The sequence below is a fragment of the Procambarus clarkii genome, chromosome 5, assembly GCF_040958095.1.
Source record: "Procambarus clarkii isolate CNS0578487 chromosome 5, FALCON_Pclarkii_2.0, whole genome shotgun sequence".
Classification (NCBI taxonomy): domain Eukaryota; kingdom Metazoa; phylum Arthropoda; class Malacostraca; order Decapoda; family Cambaridae; genus Procambarus; species Procambarus clarkii.
In genome coordinates, this window is record NC_091154.1 from 3,916,162 (window position 1) to 3,935,286 (window position 19,125).

The window sequence follows — 19,125 nt, forward strand, 5'->3', positions numbered from 1 at the left end:
ACACACACACACACACACACACACACACACACACACACACACACACACACACACACACACACACACACACACACACACACACACACACACACACACACACACACGGGAGACATCTCCCGTCATGCAGGGTGAAATCGCACCTTCTAGGCTCCAATATCAGCTCTTGATACTGGTAATGGCTCAAAAGGGCCACCACTTACGGGCTATTCATGCCCGTGCCACCTTTTGGGTGGCTTAATCTTCATCAATCAATCAATCAACACACACACAGCCACGGCCACCACCACAGCACACTGGAAGATGAAGGGCGGGAAACAACACATTATAACTTGACAACACACAACAGGACATTGCACCAACATACAACACTGAAACAATAACAATATTACGTAACACGAGTTCTACATTTATAATGTAACAATCCCGTCACCGGAAGCTGCTCTCACACATGATATAACATAAGAGGTTGAAACAAAAAATTCCAACATCTAATATAATACAGCGCCTCTTTCCGGTGTGACTTCTCAGTGGTTCACCAAACTAGGCCAGGTTAGGTTAGGTTAGGCTGGGCTGGGCTGGGCTAGGGTGGGTACAGCAGAACACCTAGCCTAACCTAACCTAACATAGGATAGGCCAGGTTAGGTTAGGCTGGGCTAGGCTGGGTACAGGAGAACGCCTAACCTAACATAGGATAGGCCAGGTTAGGTTAGGCTGGGCTAGGCTGGGTACAGGAGAACGCCTAACCTAACCTAACCTAACCTAGGTTAGGCTACGCTAGGCTTAGTTAAAACCTCGCCAGGTGGGAGGGGTTATATTAGGTGTCCTCTCACCTGATATAACGTATATTAGTCAAAATACAAGCCCCGAAATACTGACATTACAATATTTTCTATGCCTCAGACTTGATAGGATAGATGTTAGAGGCTTAGCTTCGTACACTTCTGGTTAAGCTAAACTTTTTATGAGTTTTTCATGGAAGGGAATTATGAGGGGAAAGCGCCAAGCCATTACGACTATATAGCGCTTGAAAGAGGGTCAGGATAAGGATGAGGGATGGGACCGGGGGGGGGGGAAGGAATGGTGACCAACCACTTGGTGGACGGTCGGGGATTGAACGCCGACCTGTACGAAGCGAGACCGTCGCTCTACCGTCCAGCCCAATTGGTTGGGCACCATTCCTTCCCTCCGTCCCATCCCTAATCCTTATCCTGACCCCATTAGAGATCATCAAAGGAATAGGCTCACCACTGAGAGAACTCACTGGGAAAAGGGGCAATACAATGGGACACCAATGAATACATTGGTACACCAAGAAATACACTCATACACTAAGGAATACAGTAAGACACTTAATACACTGGGACACTAAGGAATACAGTAGGACACTTAATACACTGGGACACTAAGGAATACAGCAGGACACTTAATATACTGGGACACTAAGGAATACAGCAGGACACTTAATACACTGGGACACTAAGGAATACAGCAGGACACTTAATACACTGAGACACTAAGGAATACAGCAGGACACTTAATACACTGGGACACTAAGGAATACAGCAGGACACTTAATACACTGAGACACTAAGGAATACAGTAGCACACTTCAGTAATACAGTGGGACACTTTAGCAATACAGTAGCACACTTAAGTAATACAGTGCAATAGGATATTATCTGGTACTATGAAGACATCTGGTGTAAGGAGAATAAAAGGCAACATGATGGCATACAGAATAAAGCAAGGGAATGTATTAATGACATTAAGGAATATTGACGAATACAGTTGGACCCAAAAACAAATGAATAGAGACATAAAGAACATTGGAAAATGTATTTTAACATGAAAGAACAAAGAAACAGCGGAGAGTCGCAGAACAGTTCATAATGGAGAATCATGATCGGGAAGAGGTTGACGTCTGTAGGTAAGACAGGTTAGGTTAGGTTAGGATAGGATAGGTTAGGTTAGGATAGGTTAGGTTAGGTTAGGTTAGGATAGGTTAGGTTACGATAGGATAGGTTAGGTTAGGATAGGTTAGGATAGGTTAGGTTAGGATAGGATAGGTTAGGTTAGGATAGGTTAGGTTAGGATAGGATAGGTTAGGTTAGGATAGGTTAGGTTAGGATAGGATAGGATAGGTTAGGTTAGGATAGGTTAGGTTAGGATAGGATAGGATAGGTTAGGTTAGGTTAGGTTAGGTTAGGTTAGGATAGGTTAGGTTAGGATAGGATAGGTTAGGTTAGGATAGGTTAGGATAGGTTAGGTTAGGATAGGATAGGTTAGGTTAGGATAGGTTAGGTTAGGATTGGTTAGGTTAGGATAGGATAGGTTAGGATAGGATAGGTTAGGTTAGGATAGGATAGGTTAGGTTAGGATAGGTTATGTTAGGATAGGATAGGTTAGGTTAGGATAGGATAGGTTAGGTTAGGATAGGTTAGGTTAGGATAGGATAGGTTAGGTTAGCTTAGGATAGGATAGGTTAGGTTAGGATAGGTTAGGTTAGGATAGGATAGGTTAGGTTAGCTTAGGATAGGATAGGTTAGGTTAGGAAAGGATTAGTTAGGTCAAATTTCTATGTTTATTTTGAATAGAAAAAAATCTGGCTTGTGTGAAAGGCCAGTGATAAGCTCTTTATCATTCCTTAAGACAATGTTTGACAAACTTAATATTTAAATATGGCAGACTGGCCCAAAATACTTTTATTCTGAAAATTAATTATCTCTCATTATGTTACAAGTTGTATAAAGAACTCCATACACAACATTTTAACCAAATTAAATTACATTTAATACTGTTGCCAAATAGTTCACATTAAAAAAAAATTGTTCTTTTTTCTTATCAAATAATAACCTAAACCTTATCAAAAAATATAACGGTTAGTGTTCAGGTAATGCTTATCATCATATATAAAATGGGGAGACCTTTGACAAGCTGCCGGCTTCCTGTCCCTGTCAAGGCCTCTAGAGAAATAATGGCCCTCAGGTAAATTATTAGTACATTTAAATAGTAAATAAATAAATAATTTACTTAAGTAAATCTAAATAATCTTAAGTAAATTTAAATAATTTACTTATTTAATTAAATAATTTAAATAATCTTAAGTAAATTTAAATAATTTACTTAAGATCATTCTGCTACCTTCACCAAAGTGTTAACATCATAAGTGGTGAGGAAATACTGCAATTATAAAATATATTGATTTAAATTTAAATTGTCTGGCGGCAGCATTAAGTATTCTCATAACTTGGCTGAAATTGTAGTGTTTTGGTACAACTTATAACACGTTGTTACAAGATCAAGACCGTTTATGAGATGATAAAATACATCTCAAAAACAACCTTATCTGTCTGGGATGCTCCCGGACGCAGGTTCGAATCCTCGTCACGGCCCTGGTGGATTTGTACATCTCAAAAAGCCTATGCCAACACTAACACATTAAAGTATCATAATATTGATGTTTTTTGTAATGCATGAGCCTCGTAGCCTGTCCTCGGGCACTATATATAGGCTCTTCCAACAGATAGTTGCGGACCCGCTCCTGTGCCAGGTAAGTTACGGGCTCACCATAGCCCGTGCTGCTTGGAACTTGTTCCGAGTAGCTTAATCTATAACAACAACAGATGGTTGGCCTCACAATTGCCAACCATCTGTTAACATATGTGTATGTTAACACACATACTGTGCATGTTAACATACTGTGTATTGGCCTCACAAGACCAATACACAGTATGTTAAAATTGATGAATGCGTCTGGGGGGTTCGGCCGCTGCTTTAACAGCCTAGCCAAGCCAAGAACTGATATACTTAAAAGTAATTAGAACTAGAGACTCCTGCGGAGAGTATATGATTGCCTATTTCAGAGTGAAGGGTGCCGAGGCTGTCCTGACTGTAGGAGCAGTCTACACAATTCCTAACACTGATGTGTTCAACAGTCTCCGTGGTGTAGTGGTAAGACACTCGCCTGGCGTTCTGCGAGCGCTTTGTCCCGGGTTCGTATCCTGGCCGGGGAGGATTTACTGGGCACAATTCCTTAACTGTAGCCTCTGTTTAACGCAACAGTAAAATGTGTACTTGGTTGTAACAACGATTCTTCGCGGCGGGGATCGTATTCCAGGGACCTGCCCGAAACGCTACGCGTACTAGTGGCTGTACAAGAATGTAACAACTCTACACAACTACTGTAACAACTCCTGTATATATAAATAAAACAAATCCAACCTTAGAAATCTAATACTAGCTAACAGACTTAACAATAACCAACTAATAATTTCGGGGGATTTTTATATTGACCTCTGCGAGCCTGATAACCCTCACGCCGCTAATTTCCTCAACTGTATGAATTCAACATTTGGCTGGTTCTTATCTCCAGTATATTTATGACAGCTGAGTTTTGCTGGGTTCCCAGCCATATCCTGGCCGGGGAGGATTGACCAGGTACCAATCCTTAACTGTAGCCTCTGTTCACCCAGCAGTGAATGGTTACCTGGTTGTTAAACGATTTGGCGGGCCGTATTCCAGGGAAATTAGGGTTAAGGACCTGCCCGAAACGCTACGCGTAATAGTGGCTTTACAAGAATGTAAACTCTTGTATATTGTCCTATGCTAATGAAACAAGTCACAACTAAAAGCCTAAACACTCCATGGCTTACAAAGGGTATACTTAAATCTATTAATAAAAAAAACATGACCATGAGAAGAAGTATAGGTTAGGAATTGTCTCCAAAGAAGTTTCAAAGATTTACTCATCAATATTGTCTAAAATAATTAGGAGAGCCAAAATAAAATACTACGAAAGTGAATTTACCCAAATTAAGGGCAACATTCAGAAAACATGGGGCACAAGGAGCCTCGTAGCCTGGTGGATAGCGCGCAGGATTCGTAATTCTGTGGCGCGGGTTCGATTCCCGCACGAGGCAGAAACAAATGGGCAAAGTTTCTTTCACCCTGAATGCCCCTGTTACCTAGCAGTAAATAGGTACCTGGGAGTTAGTCAGCTGTTACGGGCTGCTTCCTGGGGATGGAGGCCTGGTCGAGGACCTGGCCGCGGGGACACTAAAGCCCTGAAATCATCTCAAGATAACCTCAAGATAACCACTATCTCCCAAATATTAGGATCAAAACAGATTTTAAATAAAAAAACAATCCTCTTATCCAATGATGATGGTGGGCTTTCAGTCTCTGGCACTGTTGTTGAATTCAATAGTTTCTTCTCATCCATTGGGTCATCCCTTGCTAATGACATTCCATCCTCCCTAACTAATGTTCAGGACTACCTTACATGAAACTACCCACAATCTCTGTACCTAACTCCACTGATGTTTATGAGATAATCCTTTATCTTAAAACTAAGTCAAGCGCCCTTGAGGAGATATCATCTCTAATATACAGAAAAGCCTCCAGATTTCTAGCTCCTGCCATTGCATTGCTCTTCAACAAGTCACTTGAACTCCAAACCTTTCCAGATATTCTAAAAAAAAAGCGAGAGTAACCCCTGTCCACAAATGTGGTGATCTCACAGATGTTAACAACTTCAGACCTATATCAATTCTGCCAAACTTGTCAAAAATATTTAAAAAACTAATCTACAAGCAGCTTTCCTCTTATCTAGCCAAACAATATACTTAGCTCCTGTCAATATGGCTTCAGACCCAAAAAAGCACTACCGATGCACTTATTAGTATGATTAACTTGATACATACAGCTCTTGATAAAAATGAGTTCCCTGTTGGGTTATTTGTTGACCTGCGTAAGGCAATATCTTCAGCCTTACCATACTGACAGGCTCCAGTATCTGAGCCTGTCATTCACAGGAAACATACTGGAACACCTCCAGTATGTTTCTGTGAATGATTCAATTTCTCCCACCCTACCCATCAACATTGGTGTTCCTCAGGGCAGCATACTTGGCTCTCTCCTCTTTCTCATCTACATTAATGACCTTCCAAATGCCTCCCAACACCTCAAACCAATTCTATTTGCTGACGACACAACCTTCATTTTCACCAGTCCTGACCCCCTTGCTCTAAATGTCACAGTAAATACTGAACTAAATAAAGTCCATCTTTGGCTAACTGCCAACAAACTCACCCTTAACATTGACAAAACTTTCTATATTCTGTTTGGCAATAAATCCTCAAATCAAATTAATCTAAGAATAAACAATACCCAAATTAGTAACAAAGTAGATGGCAAGTTCCTTGGTGTTCTCATCGACCACAAGCTGAATTTCCAGGGACACATTCTAAATATAACAAAAAAGTTTCTAAAACTGTTGGCATTCTTTCTAAGATCAGATATTATGTTCCTCGTCCTGCCTGATTTTTTTTTTGTTTGGGGGGGGGGAAATCCGTAGAGTGATTTCTTTACAGATTTCCAAATCTGAGAACGGACTGGCCTATCTTGAGATGATTTCGGGGCTTAGCGTCCCTGCGGCCCGGTCCTCGACCAGGCCTCCTTGTTACACATTCCCAGGGAAGCAGCCCGTAGCAGCAGTTTAACTCTCAGGTACCTATTTACTGCCAGGTGAACAGGTGCATCAGAGTGAAAGAAACTGTCCATTTGTTTCCGCCTACACCGGGGATCGAACCCGGAACATCAGGATTACGAATCCCGAGCGCTGACCACTCAGCTGATAGTGTAAGAGTACAAAGGGTCAATCTCTATTTAAGTAATAAGTGTAGTTAAGTTTATGCGGCAATTTGCAACAACAAAGTCAACACTAATGTCCACAACTAATGCAACACACACACATGCAGCTGAACATTTACACTCGCACACACCTGCCTGCGGGCACACACATCTGCCTGCGGGCACACACACCTGCCTGCGGGCACACACCTCTGCCTGCGGGCACACACCTCTGCCTGCGGGCACACACATCTGCCTGCGGGCACACACCTCTGCCTGTGGCGCCAAGCAAACTTAAACATTAATATTTGATTACCCCAGTTGAGCAAGCTTTTATTTAATATCAATAAACAATATAGTTTTAATTAAAGAATGATAAATCAAGTAATGTCAAGCCAGCGACCACACACCATTGGAACAATATTAATTACTCTGACATTTTAAGAACATCAAAATAAAGGTAACTGCAGAAGGCCTATTGGCCAATACGAGGCAGCTCCTAATTATAACCACCCAATAATTTTGTTCCTGCTCCAAAGATATCTAACGAAAATAAGGATAATTTGAGCAAGCTTAATACATTCTTAGATCGTATATTAAGTTTTAAAAGACAAAGCCCAACTATTTCTGTAAATTACAGTTTGCTTTGTGGTTTTCAATACTAACTGAGCCATCAAGTCTCTTAATAAAGGAGAGATTTTCTGTCCTGTACTTAAACTGGATGATATCTTCCTGTTCTTCCAAATATGACATCAAATTCCAAGCGTCAAGAGCCAGAGCAAAGCACGAGGAGTCGACGAAATGATTGCTGTAATAGACCCGGTCGTCGAAGCCTAGTATCTCTTGAGCCAGCTCATCTGTAAGCTTAACGTGCTCGCCGCAGGCAGACAGCTGAGGATAATACCACCTTCTGAACTGTTCTCTACAGTCTGGATGTGAGTACAAGCGGATGTCCCGCTTCTGCAACTGCTTCAGCAATACAAACAGGTCCTCTGGGGTGAGGGACGTTTGTTCTAAGTGGATACCCGTGTAGCAGGTGTGTATAGTACCCAGGAAGTTAGCCAGCTTGGGTATACACGAGGCTTTTGTTCCTTGTAGGTGGATGTCCATAAGAGGCACTGTGCTACACGGTAAATCATTCATGTCTTCCTCCAAGACCAAAAAGTCTATTTTGATTTCCAGCCACAGTAGCTTAGGTAGGAATTGATTAATGACAAGCAAAGTGGATAGAGAGGTTTTGTCCAAGGCTCGCATCTTGATGTATACCAAGTGAGTGAATGCTGGTTGTGAGACCAGTTCTCTGATGGTTCTGAGGGATGCACAGCCAGCCAGGAGATCAATCTTGGTCACTACGTGCTCTCCAAAAAATGCTTTGATAATCCGATCCATTTTATTACCATTACCATACCTGAACTGGCACGTGCTGTCAAGCCATACAAAAATGTCCACGCGACACAAGAAACTAATCACTTGATTTAATTCTGCGTATGGTTTTAGCTCTTCAACATTCAGAAAGATTCTCGTGGGTGCAACATTAAGCAATAGACCTTGTATGGGCACCAGTTGGGCATCGGCTGCACTTATATTCCATTCATCAGGATATTCTGACATCTCCACGATATATTCTAACAGGCGTGGTGTAGCCTTCACTTCAGCAACGAGATCTAAGTTAAAATTTAGATGTTCACTGCTGTCATCGGCGTGGTTGAGGATAGCGCCAATCAGTCTTCGTTCATCCAGTTCCAATAAGCTGCCCCCAGAGCCCCGTTTGAGCTTCAGCATGAGCCCGCCCATAAATAATGCAAGTTGGTATGCACACTGCAATTCCCCAATTAAACTTACTAATTTCTGACATTCGAGGATTTTAAGGTCTGTATACCAAGCAGCAAGGAACTCCTGTTGAACACTGTGAATAGAACTATAGCCTCGTGTGTCTGCTCCGTGAAAGTGGCGTTGTTTGAACACCCCCAACATCAGACTCTGACAAATGGTGCTGGAAAACATGCTTGACGTCTCAGTTTCGAGGCGTGTCATGTAGTCGCCTTCTAATCTTCTGCCGGCCTTGAAGGCTTCGAGAGCACTCTGCCCTGCAAGCTTAAGCCACTGTAATACTTGCTTTTCCGAGCTTGTCTGGGGATCGGAGTGAAGCGCGTGATGGACCTTCCAGAGTATGAGAGTCCAGAGTATATCTGTGGCTGTGGTCACTTCATCATATATACCTGGCTGCTCAATAAAAGCTTCACACACCTGTGAAAGTGTGTGCGGGTGCTTCAACACACGTTCAAGTCTGCAGATATTTTTAGTCAAAAACTTTTTTAAACATTTTGGATCTGTTGATTCTGTCTTGTGGTACACAATTTGTTCAGCCAAGGCAATAATTTCCTCGCGATTATAACCATTCAGATGAAAACTCGTTAAAATAATGTCTGCCCATTCATGTTGTAGTGTGTCATAATAGGAGGGAACTGTTAGAATTATTGCTGAAATGGATTTTGATCCTTGAATAAAATCTTTAACCTTTTCTGCACACTTGTTACACAACTCTTCAGCATCATCAATAACCAGCAACACACAAGCTTCACTCAACCAGGTTCGAATCTTATCCACACCGTGGGTCAGGGTACATAGTGGAAGAATCACACGAACAAAATCATCGTTAGCTAGACTAACTGCCACTCCAGACACAACAATGACAGCCTGATAATCACTAATCTGACGGATTCTGTCATCCATCTGTGTCCAGGATGAGGCTAGCAGAGTCGCCAGACATGTTCGTCCACACCCAGGCTCTGCTCTGATGAGACAAACTCTGCCACTGGGTCTCGAACCATCACCACCATCACCACCACCACCAGCAGCAGCGTTCAGTTTAGTCACCAAATTCTGGACACCTATATTCTGGCCGATGTCCGGACTGTTGAGGCGACAAAAGTTATCCAACTTTTAACCAGCTTTATCTCTGTGTGCATTGAAGTATGTGAATAATTGTAAAGATCAGCCCTGAGACACTGTACATTATTTGGAGTCTTGTTTTGCAAATGCTGAGGCAGCCATGCAGCTTACTAGGTCAGCTCTCAAGCTTACTCACTAGTCCATAACTAACAAAATAGTACTAATAGCCAATAAAATTTGAAAGCTTGCAGATTCAAGTTAATTAAATATGATATACAAATGCTATATTTAGTATAACATTTAAAATTAATTTACGACATTTTTGAGTATATTTATACTTTGTCTGGAGCTTGTGACACAAAAAATAGTACACACACACGTGCTAAAACTATTAGGCCATAATGGTGCCAATAATAATAATGATAAGAAATATTTTAATAAATTTGCATTCAGAATTTATAACTCAAAATTTTTGCATTGCAAATTATAAGTGGTTAAAGGTAATGTTAATTATAAGGTGAACTTAGATTTACGTAGACGATTTAGATTGGATCCAGATTTACGAAGCAGTTACGCAAGCACCTCAATCTTTGGCGACTTTGTTTACAATTATTAAACAGTTAATGAGCTCGGAAGCACCAGGAGGCTGTTTATAACAATAACAACAGTTGATTGGCAAGTTTTCATGCTTGTAAACTGTTTAATAAATGTAACCAAAGCCGTCAAAGATTGAGGATAGATGTTCACGTTCGTAAGTCCTTGCCTAACTACTTCGTGAATCAGACCTGCATTATGTACCCCTATTAACTACTTCGTTAAGGTGTTCCTATATTCAGTTACACATACGAAACACAAGAGCTGTGTAAGCATTGGAGATACAGTTGAAGGGACATGCAGCATTCAACGGTCAACTATTTCCACGCATATCTCACTGTGAGGACAATATGCAACTGAAAATTCACACCCCAGAAGTGACTCGAACCCATACTCCCAGGAGCAACGCAACTGGTATGTACAAGACAAGTGTCTGAGTATGGCAAGATGAATCTGTGACGCGGGAGGGAGTCCAAAAGACTTACACTATGAACAAATCCACAAGGGCCGTGACGAGGATTCGAACCTGCGTCCGGGAGCATTCCAGACACTGCCTTAATCGACTGAGCTACGACAGGGGTAAAAAGAGTTGAAACCGAAGTTCTACTGAACTTACTGGATCTTACTACGGGATCCAGTAAGTTCAGTAGAACTTCGGTTTCAACTCTTTTTACCCTGTCGTAGCTCAGTCGATTAAAGCAGTATCTGGGATGCTCCCGGGCGCAGGTTCGAATCCTCGCACGGCCCTTGTGGATTTGTTCATTTGATGCATCACGTTAGTGTGATCTCTGTGTGTAACTTACGCTATACTAATGTAGAGCGTAAGTTCTATCCAACACCTCCAATAGGGAAGTTCATCCAGGTTGTACCAAGATTATTTGTTTATAATTCCTGCTGTTGAGGACACGATGGCTATAATTAGGCTTCCTGTAGACAGGAAGCCTAATACTTAGGAAGGAAGCCTAATAATTACACAGGAAGCCTATAATTAGGCTTCCTGTTCTCAGTTCTCGACTCACAGATCTCTGACTGTGAGTCGAGAACGGAGACCACTCTACTACAGGTCCCAAGTACTGCACTCCTGCAGAGTCATAACAGTTCCCCAATGGGACTTTTCAACTAGATTCAATCGCACTCGGTTTGTTCATGAGATTCAAATGTCATTCTCCACCCACACTTGCTCCTGCATGCATAATTGTTTGACCAATAAGTTCAAATACTGTATTCATTTCAGAGGACTTGGCCCCATTTACTCTCAAACTGTATTTGGACATAACTATGCGGCCATTGTGGTTACGAGGAAGAGGATAGATTCGGGACTAAAGAGTTACACGAGAGGGATATAGAGGTGGAAGGGGCGGACATCAGGTGACGGGAAAGGATTAACCCAGGTGAACAGATAGGGCGAGTTCCACTCACCTGGGCACTAGCAGACTCGAACCCCGGACCCCATCACGTGTTTTAGATATGGTGAGTTGTTGTTGTGCATGTCTGAGAGTACACAAGGCCCGAGTGGGAGCACAGTGCATGAAGAGTTTCAGGGGACAGGGCTTGGAGTGAAGGTAGAGACCACGACAGAGTGAAGGTAGTTTATCACAAGGGAGTGAATGTTTGGCATGTTCATACAGAAAACTGTGTTTTTTTCATTCTTATGCTCCTTTAATCAAGTCAAGATCAAGTTCTCTTTTCTTCAACATAGTTCCATAATATTTGTAAGAAAGTCAACTATGCCAAAGTTAGAATAATGAATAACAGGTTTGTATAGGAAATAACATGTGAAGAAAATGGGTCACAAACGCACTCTCTCTCTCCAAAGCCTAAATTACAACAGCCTATTCTTTTACACAATAATGTCTAGACCCAACAAAAGGGATAAATGGGACTCACATGGGGGCTTTGTGGGTCCTTTTCTTGGGCATCTCTCTGGCCTCCGATACCCATAGCAAGAGTGGGTCCACTTCTGGTTCAGGGAACAGCTGATGGCGCATACGAAGCTCCACTGTGACGTCCTCTGAGGAAAACCATAGATATTATAACACACAGATTCTCTAAATTCTCAGGGGAATTGACAGGGTAGACAAGGATGCATTATTGAACACGGGTGGCACGCGAACAAGGGGACACAGGTGGAAGCTGAGTACCCAAATGAGCCACAGGGACGTTAGAAAGAACATTTTCAGTGTCAGAGTAGTTAGTAAATGGAATGCACTAGTGATGTGGTGGAGGCTGACTCCATACACAGTTCTAAATGTAGATATGACAAAGCCCAATAGGCTCAGGAACCTGTACATCAGTTGATTGACGGTTGAGAGGCGGGACCAAAGAGCCAGAGCTCACCCCCCGCAAGCACAACTAGGTGAATACAGAGTACGGTTTCAAAGATACATATTGCTAATACTGTCACAGTATTTAGTTACTTATATTAGCCTCAGTGAACGTTACTTATATTAGCCTCAGTGAACGTTACTTATATTAGCCTCAGTGAACGTTACTTATATTAGCCTCAGTGAACGTTACTTATATTAGCCTCAGTGAACGTTACTTATATTAGCCTCAGTGAACGTTACTTATATTAGCCTCAGTGAACGTTACTTATATTAGCCTCAGTGAACGTTACTTATATTAGCCTCAGTGAACGTAAATGATATAGGGATTGATAATAATCATTCCCGTTACTCAAGGCAACCCTGGTATGATTGATAATTCAATCATTGAAGATAGTTCAATAATTATCTTCAATGCTTGATCTGTTTAATATACATCAATGTTAATCATACACCAGCTTTAAAAGCTTTGCTTTTGTAATTTTTTCACCCAAGGACAATATAAAGCTTAGCTTCGCTATCATTAGGGCATATATATATATTGGTATTACTGTATATCAATTTTACAGTAAATGCTGTACTCTATTGTAATTATCACTTTTCCCACAATCCTCTACTGCAATACAAGATGCAAACCACAACAACAGCCTGAATAATAAATTTGAATTCATAAGGATTATCGAATATTTACATTCTAGCCTCATGAGCCTCAATAGATCTTGTCTTATCAACCATAGATAATTTCCCCCACATATCTCAGTACCCCACACATATGTGTTATATAATTTTTAATCCATTGTTATTACATTGTAGAGAATAAATCATAGTAATCTCACTGAAATAAATTATCCAACCTACACAACTGAAAGGAAAGTTATGATGTTTTGAGCCTTCCTGGACCCTTTATCGAGTCATACCTGCTTGATGGAGTTCTGGGAGGTCTTCTACTCCCCAGGCTTGGGGGCCAAGCTTGAGGCAAGGCTTGGGGGCCAAGCTTGCGGCTAGGCTTGGGGGCCAAGCTTGCGGCTAGGCTTGGGGGCCAAGCTTGCGGCTAGGCTTGGGGGCCAAGCTTGGGGCAAGGCTTGGGGGCCAGGCTTGGGGGCCAGGCTTGGGGGCCAAGCTTGGGGGGGCCAGGCTTGGGGGCCAAGCTTGGGGGCCAAGCTTGGGGGGGCCAGGCTTGGGGGCCAAGCTTGAGGCAAGGCTTGGGGGCCAAGCTTGCGGCTAGGCTTGGGGGCCAGGCTTGGGGGCCAAGCTTGGGGCAAGGCTTGGGGGCCAGGCTTGGGGGCCAGGCTTGGGGGCCAAGCTTGGGGCAAGGCTTGGGGGCCAGGCTTGGGGGCCAGGCTTGGGGGCCAGGCTTGGGGGCCAAGCTTGGGGGCCAAGCTTGCGGCTAGGCTTGGGGGCCAGGCTTGGGGCCAGGCTTGGGGGCCAGGCTTGGGGCCAGGCTTGGGGGCCAGGCTTGGGGGCCAGGCTTTGGGGCCAGGCTTGGGGGCCAAGCTTGGGGCAAGGCTTGGGGGCCAAGCTTGCGGCTAGGCTTGGGGGCCAGGCTTGGGGCTAGGCTTGGGGGCCAAGCTTGCGGCTAGGCTTGGGGCCCGGCTTGGGGCCAGGCTTGTTGCCAGGCTTAGGGGCCAGGCTTGGGGCTAGGCTCGACTTTTGATACCTTGGTCCAATATATTTGCTTGGAGTGGCCCACAGGCCCACATATCCACTACAACATAGTTGATTTGGCACTTCTTGCAGGAAAATGGATTTTTTTTGTTCATGAAACAGTCCACCTTTGTTGCGAAAATATTTATAATTCTTGCTGGAAGGGTTTTGAATAACCGTGAACCTCTGATGTTCTTACAGTGTTCTCTAATTGTTCCTATGGCGCCTCTACTCATTACTGGCTCTGTTCTCCATTTCATATCTTTTTTGTAGGTTATTTTACTGTGTGAATTGTGGACCTGTCTTCAGGTATCTTCTATGTATATAATATTTTATATCTCTCTCGTCTCTTTTCCAAAGAGTACATTTTGATAGCTTTGAGACGGTCCCAATAATTTAGGTGCTTTATCTCGTCTATGCGTGCCGTATATGTTCTCTGTATTCCCTCTATTTCAGCAATCTCTCCTGCTTTGAAGGGGGAAGTGAGTACTGAGCAGTACTCAAGACGGGACAACACAAGTGACTCCATCCTAATTCATCCCAATCCATCCTAATCCACCCTATCATCTTCCTGAGATACTTTGATCTGCTCGGGTTACACGCACTAATCGTCAGACACCATAATTCACATATCTTCCACATGTTGCTTTCCTCCATGAATTTCCTTGACTTCCATGAATTTATCTTGACTTTATCTTGTGTTCTATATATGTATTTCGCCTAAGTTTTCATTTTTATTCATCTCTAAGTATCTGGAATCGATCACTGTTAAACAGGATGATCTGAAGAATATATCTGAGGAAGGAACACATGAATGATAAGCAGAAATGTGATACATATGAGAATCTTAGTGCAGAGAATAACGGACACAGACACATATAATATATAAGGAAGTCTCTGATTAAACTGTTCCTGAAACTTTATAAAGTCCTGGACCCTTTATCAAGTCCTGGACCCTTATCAAGTCCTATATAACCTGAGCTTGTAAAGCACCTTAATCACCTTCAGTGGTTAAGTTCTTAATTGCACACTAGTTTCTCTATCAGCTACCTCACCCTGTCAGAGTAAAAGAGACAAATGTATGTGTGTGTATATATGTATGTATGTATGTATGTATGTATGTATGTATGTATGTATGTATGTATGTATGTATGTATGTATGTATGTATGTATGTATATGTGTGTGTATGTATGAGTATAAAGTATATGTGGTAGCTGATCAGAATTACATTTCACCTTTGTAAATTCACATTAATGACACTATGTAAAAGACACATAGAACACTTTATGTAGGGCATACGTAAATCTGTGTATCTATATATTTACGTATGTAGCTTAGCCTAGCATTTTAAAAGCACTACAATCACCTTCTGTGGTTGATTGTTCAATAAATCCCTGAACTATATGTTTAACACATCTCTAACCCTATCCATGGAGGACAGAAGAAAATGTATATATGCTGGTGAGCATTGTAAATGTCTGGCCACGTCTGTGGTAGAAAATAATAATAATATTAATAAAAACACCCTTAGCAAGTCCTAGACTCCTTATCAAGTCCTTAGACCCCTTATCAAATGATGGCATATTTCCTGTTACATTCATTTATTATCATTATAAGTGTAGGTTGGGGGTCACATTGTTAGTAACAACATTATTAATAATATTATCAGAACTCGAATGCCTTACCTGAGCCTTATACATAGGTGAAGCACTACAGGTACGGCAGTTAGTATGGTGATGGGTGGAGAGGTCTATACACAGTCCGTGTGGTGCGGGGCCCCCACAACCTCAGCCTTAGAGCACTATGAAAGCTCCACAGGGAAAATATATGTATAGTTTATGCAGCTTTGTGCAAGCTCTTCATCACACATATCAATAATCCAGCCCTAATCCGGCCCATATGTATTATATGATTTAGTCCAGAGGGAAATTTTTTTGGGAGTGAAATTAAATTGGTGTAGAATAATGAAACATATGTGTTGGTTCCGATGGGTCCATACAAGGTAGCTCATATTGGTCCATACAAGGTAGCTCATATTGGTCCATGTGAGGCAGCTCCTATTGGTCCATACGAGGCAGCTCCTATTGGTCCATGTGAGGCAGCTCATATTGGTCCATACGAGGCAGCTCCTATTGGTCCATATGAGGCAGCTCTTATTGACTCATATGAGGCAGCTCCTATTGGTCCATATGAGGCAGCTCATATTGGTCCATATGAGGCAGCTCCTATTGGTCCATATGAGGCAGCTCCTATTGGTCCATATGAGGCAGCTCTTATTGACTCATATGAGGCAGCTCATATTGGTCCATATGAGGCAGCTCCTATTGGTCCATATGAGGCAGCTCCTATTGGTCCATATGAGGCAGCTCTTATTGACTCATATGAGGCAGCTCATATTGGTCCATATGAGGCAGCTCTTATTGACTCATATGAGGCAGCTCCTATTGGTCCATATGAGGCAGCTCCTATTGGTCCATATGAGGCAGCTCCTATTGGTCCATATGAGGCAGCTCATATTGACTCATATGAGGCAGCTCCTATTGGTCCATATGAGGCAGCTCATATTGACTCATATGAGGCAGCTGCTATTGGTCCATACGAGGCTGCTCCTATTGTCCTAACACAAAGCAACTCCTATTTGTGTCCACCCAAACTCATTCACTTGTACGTTTTAACATATACTTCAAAACAATCACATGACTGCTTGAAACAATCAGATCATCACATACATGTGTGTCTAAGTACAGTAATTTGTGCCATAAATTGCTGCCATTTGCCTATATAAAAAAATATATGACTATATAGATGAAAAGTCAAATTTAATATATCTGACGATGTTTTGTCTAGTAAAGCAACATCAATTTGTCTTCAATTGTCTTTGACAGTCAACAATCTTACCCATTTTAATTGATGAAGTTGACAGATATTGAATTATAGATATATTAATGCATGATAGATATATTAGGTCTTTGTAAGCTTCAAACTCACGAGGACAAATCAAAACTATAGGCTATTACATATAGTAATAGCCTAGCCTATGGAACAAATAACAATTATAGGCGATTTAGTTACGTGTAAATTTTGGCTGTAGCAAGCAGAAGATTAATTACAAATTACTATAAGTTTTCAAGGCAATTTTGGAATATATATATATATATATATATATATATATATATATATATATATATATATATATATATATATATATATATATATATATATATATATATATATATTAGTCTACAATTTATAATATAATGGATGAGATGGCTTCTAATAATATTAAAATGAAATGCAAAATATTTATACAGAAATTTGAATTTATAATATTTATTTTTAGTTGATGAACAAGAGGCTCAAAACAATTCAAGAAACTCTTAGGACAATGTTACAATGTATAAAAAGTTACTCTAGATGTTATACTGAAGGTAGATAGATATATTGGGGAAAAATATAATAAATCTATACTGAGCAATTTATTCCATACTCGAAGTGAAATGTGGAATACAGTATATTGCATTTCATACAGGTATGATATTAATTCAAATATTACTGTATAATATTACAGACAGAATCATTCTCAAAAACTGTATTGTATTAGATGAAATATATCTCACACAACTGTAAAACTTGCTGGCTACAAAACTTGACTAAAGCTCATGTCAACAGGAAAAAGTTCACAAAATATAATGGACCTACCAGCTATTTCCACGGAGGAACTATCCTTGTGTTCACCCAGCAAGATGTCTTGAAGGAGCCCCATTACCTTCTCCAGATCTTCCCTCCATCTTCCAGTAACATCAAACCTTCCAGCACCTTCAATTAGCCATTCTAACCACCTCGTTATGTCCGATATCCTCTCATCAAACTGCTCTTGGCTAACTGGCTTCTGCACGCTACATATCTCATCATAAGTCTTCATGAATGTCAGGAGAAGCCTCTCCACCGTCCCAGCGCTCGAGAGATCATCATCTTCGCGTAGGGGCTCCGAAGTCTTCCAGATGGAGTTCGTAGGAGCGGCCAACGAAGGATTACAACAGGTCTTCAGGACCTTGAAGAGCAATGGCAGACTGTGGTATCTGGGCCGTTTTTCGCGCTTCAGAGCTGCTAGTTCAGTCTCGCTGAAGTAACCGGTTATCCCACACTTGACGGCCGAGTTATACACATCGGTATCCTGTGTGTATGTCTGGTGGAACACATACACGAAGGCCTGCTGCACCGGACCGTTCAGTATTTTGTATATCTTGAATTTCAGCAGGTGTCCGTTTTCTGTTTGGCCTGAGGAATAGAATATGGGTTACGAAGCTTTGAAATTCTTGAAAATTTTTCAAGAATTTCAACAATATACACCGACCTTCTTGGTCTATATACACTGAGAGTATACTTTAGTCCTAGACAATGTCCAGGTAAAGTATACTTGCTGGTTGGTCAGTAAACTGTTGTGGTGGTCTTAATAACCCTCCAGAGGTTGATAGGCCTTAATAACCCTCCAGAGGTTGATAGGCCTTAATAACCCTCCAGAGATTGATAGGCCTTAATAACCCTCCAGAGGTTGATAGGTCATAATGACCATCCAGAGGTTGATAGGTCTTAATAACCCTCCAGAGGTTGATAGGCCTTAATAACCCTCCAGAGGTTGATATGCCTTAATAACCCTCCAGAGGTTGATATGTCTTAATAACCCTCCAGAGGTTGATAGGTCTTAATAACCCTCCAGAGGTTGATAGGCTTTAATAACCCTCCAGAGTTTGATAGGCCTTAATAACCCTCCAGAGGTTGATAGGTCTTAATAACCCTCCAAAGGTTGATAGGCCTTAATAACCCTCCAGAGGTTGATAGGTCTTAATAACCCTCCAGAGGTTGATAGGCCTTAATAACCCTCCAGAGGTTGATAGGTCTTAATAACCCTCCAGAGGTTGATAGGCCTTAATAACTCTCCAGAGGTTGATAGGTCTTAATAACCCTCCAGAGGTTGATAGGCCTTAATAACCCTCCAGAGTTTGATAGGCCTTAATAACCCTCCAGAGGTTGATAGGTCTT

General features: G+C 41.7%; 1 protein-coding gene across 1 annotated transcript in view; it reads right to left on the reverse strand.

The window, feature by feature from the left end:
• Positions 1-4,253: 4,253 nt before the first annotated feature.
• LOC123765106 (uncharacterized) overlaps positions 4,254-19,125 on the reverse strand; it is a 17,480-nt gene continuing 2,608 nt past the window's right edge. Inside the window, exons 2-4 of the mRNA XM_045753574.2 lie at positions 17,785-18,363; positions 12,004-12,127; positions 4,254-9,544 (exon numbers count right to left, since the gene is read on the reverse strand). Of these exons, the coding sequence (XP_045609530.2) occupies positions 7,252-9,544; positions 12,004-12,127; positions 17,785-18,363 (2,996 nt within the window). The 3' untranslated portion in view covers positions 4,254-7,251. The remainder of the gene's footprint in view (positions 9,545-12,003; positions 12,128-17,784; positions 18,364-19,125) is intronic.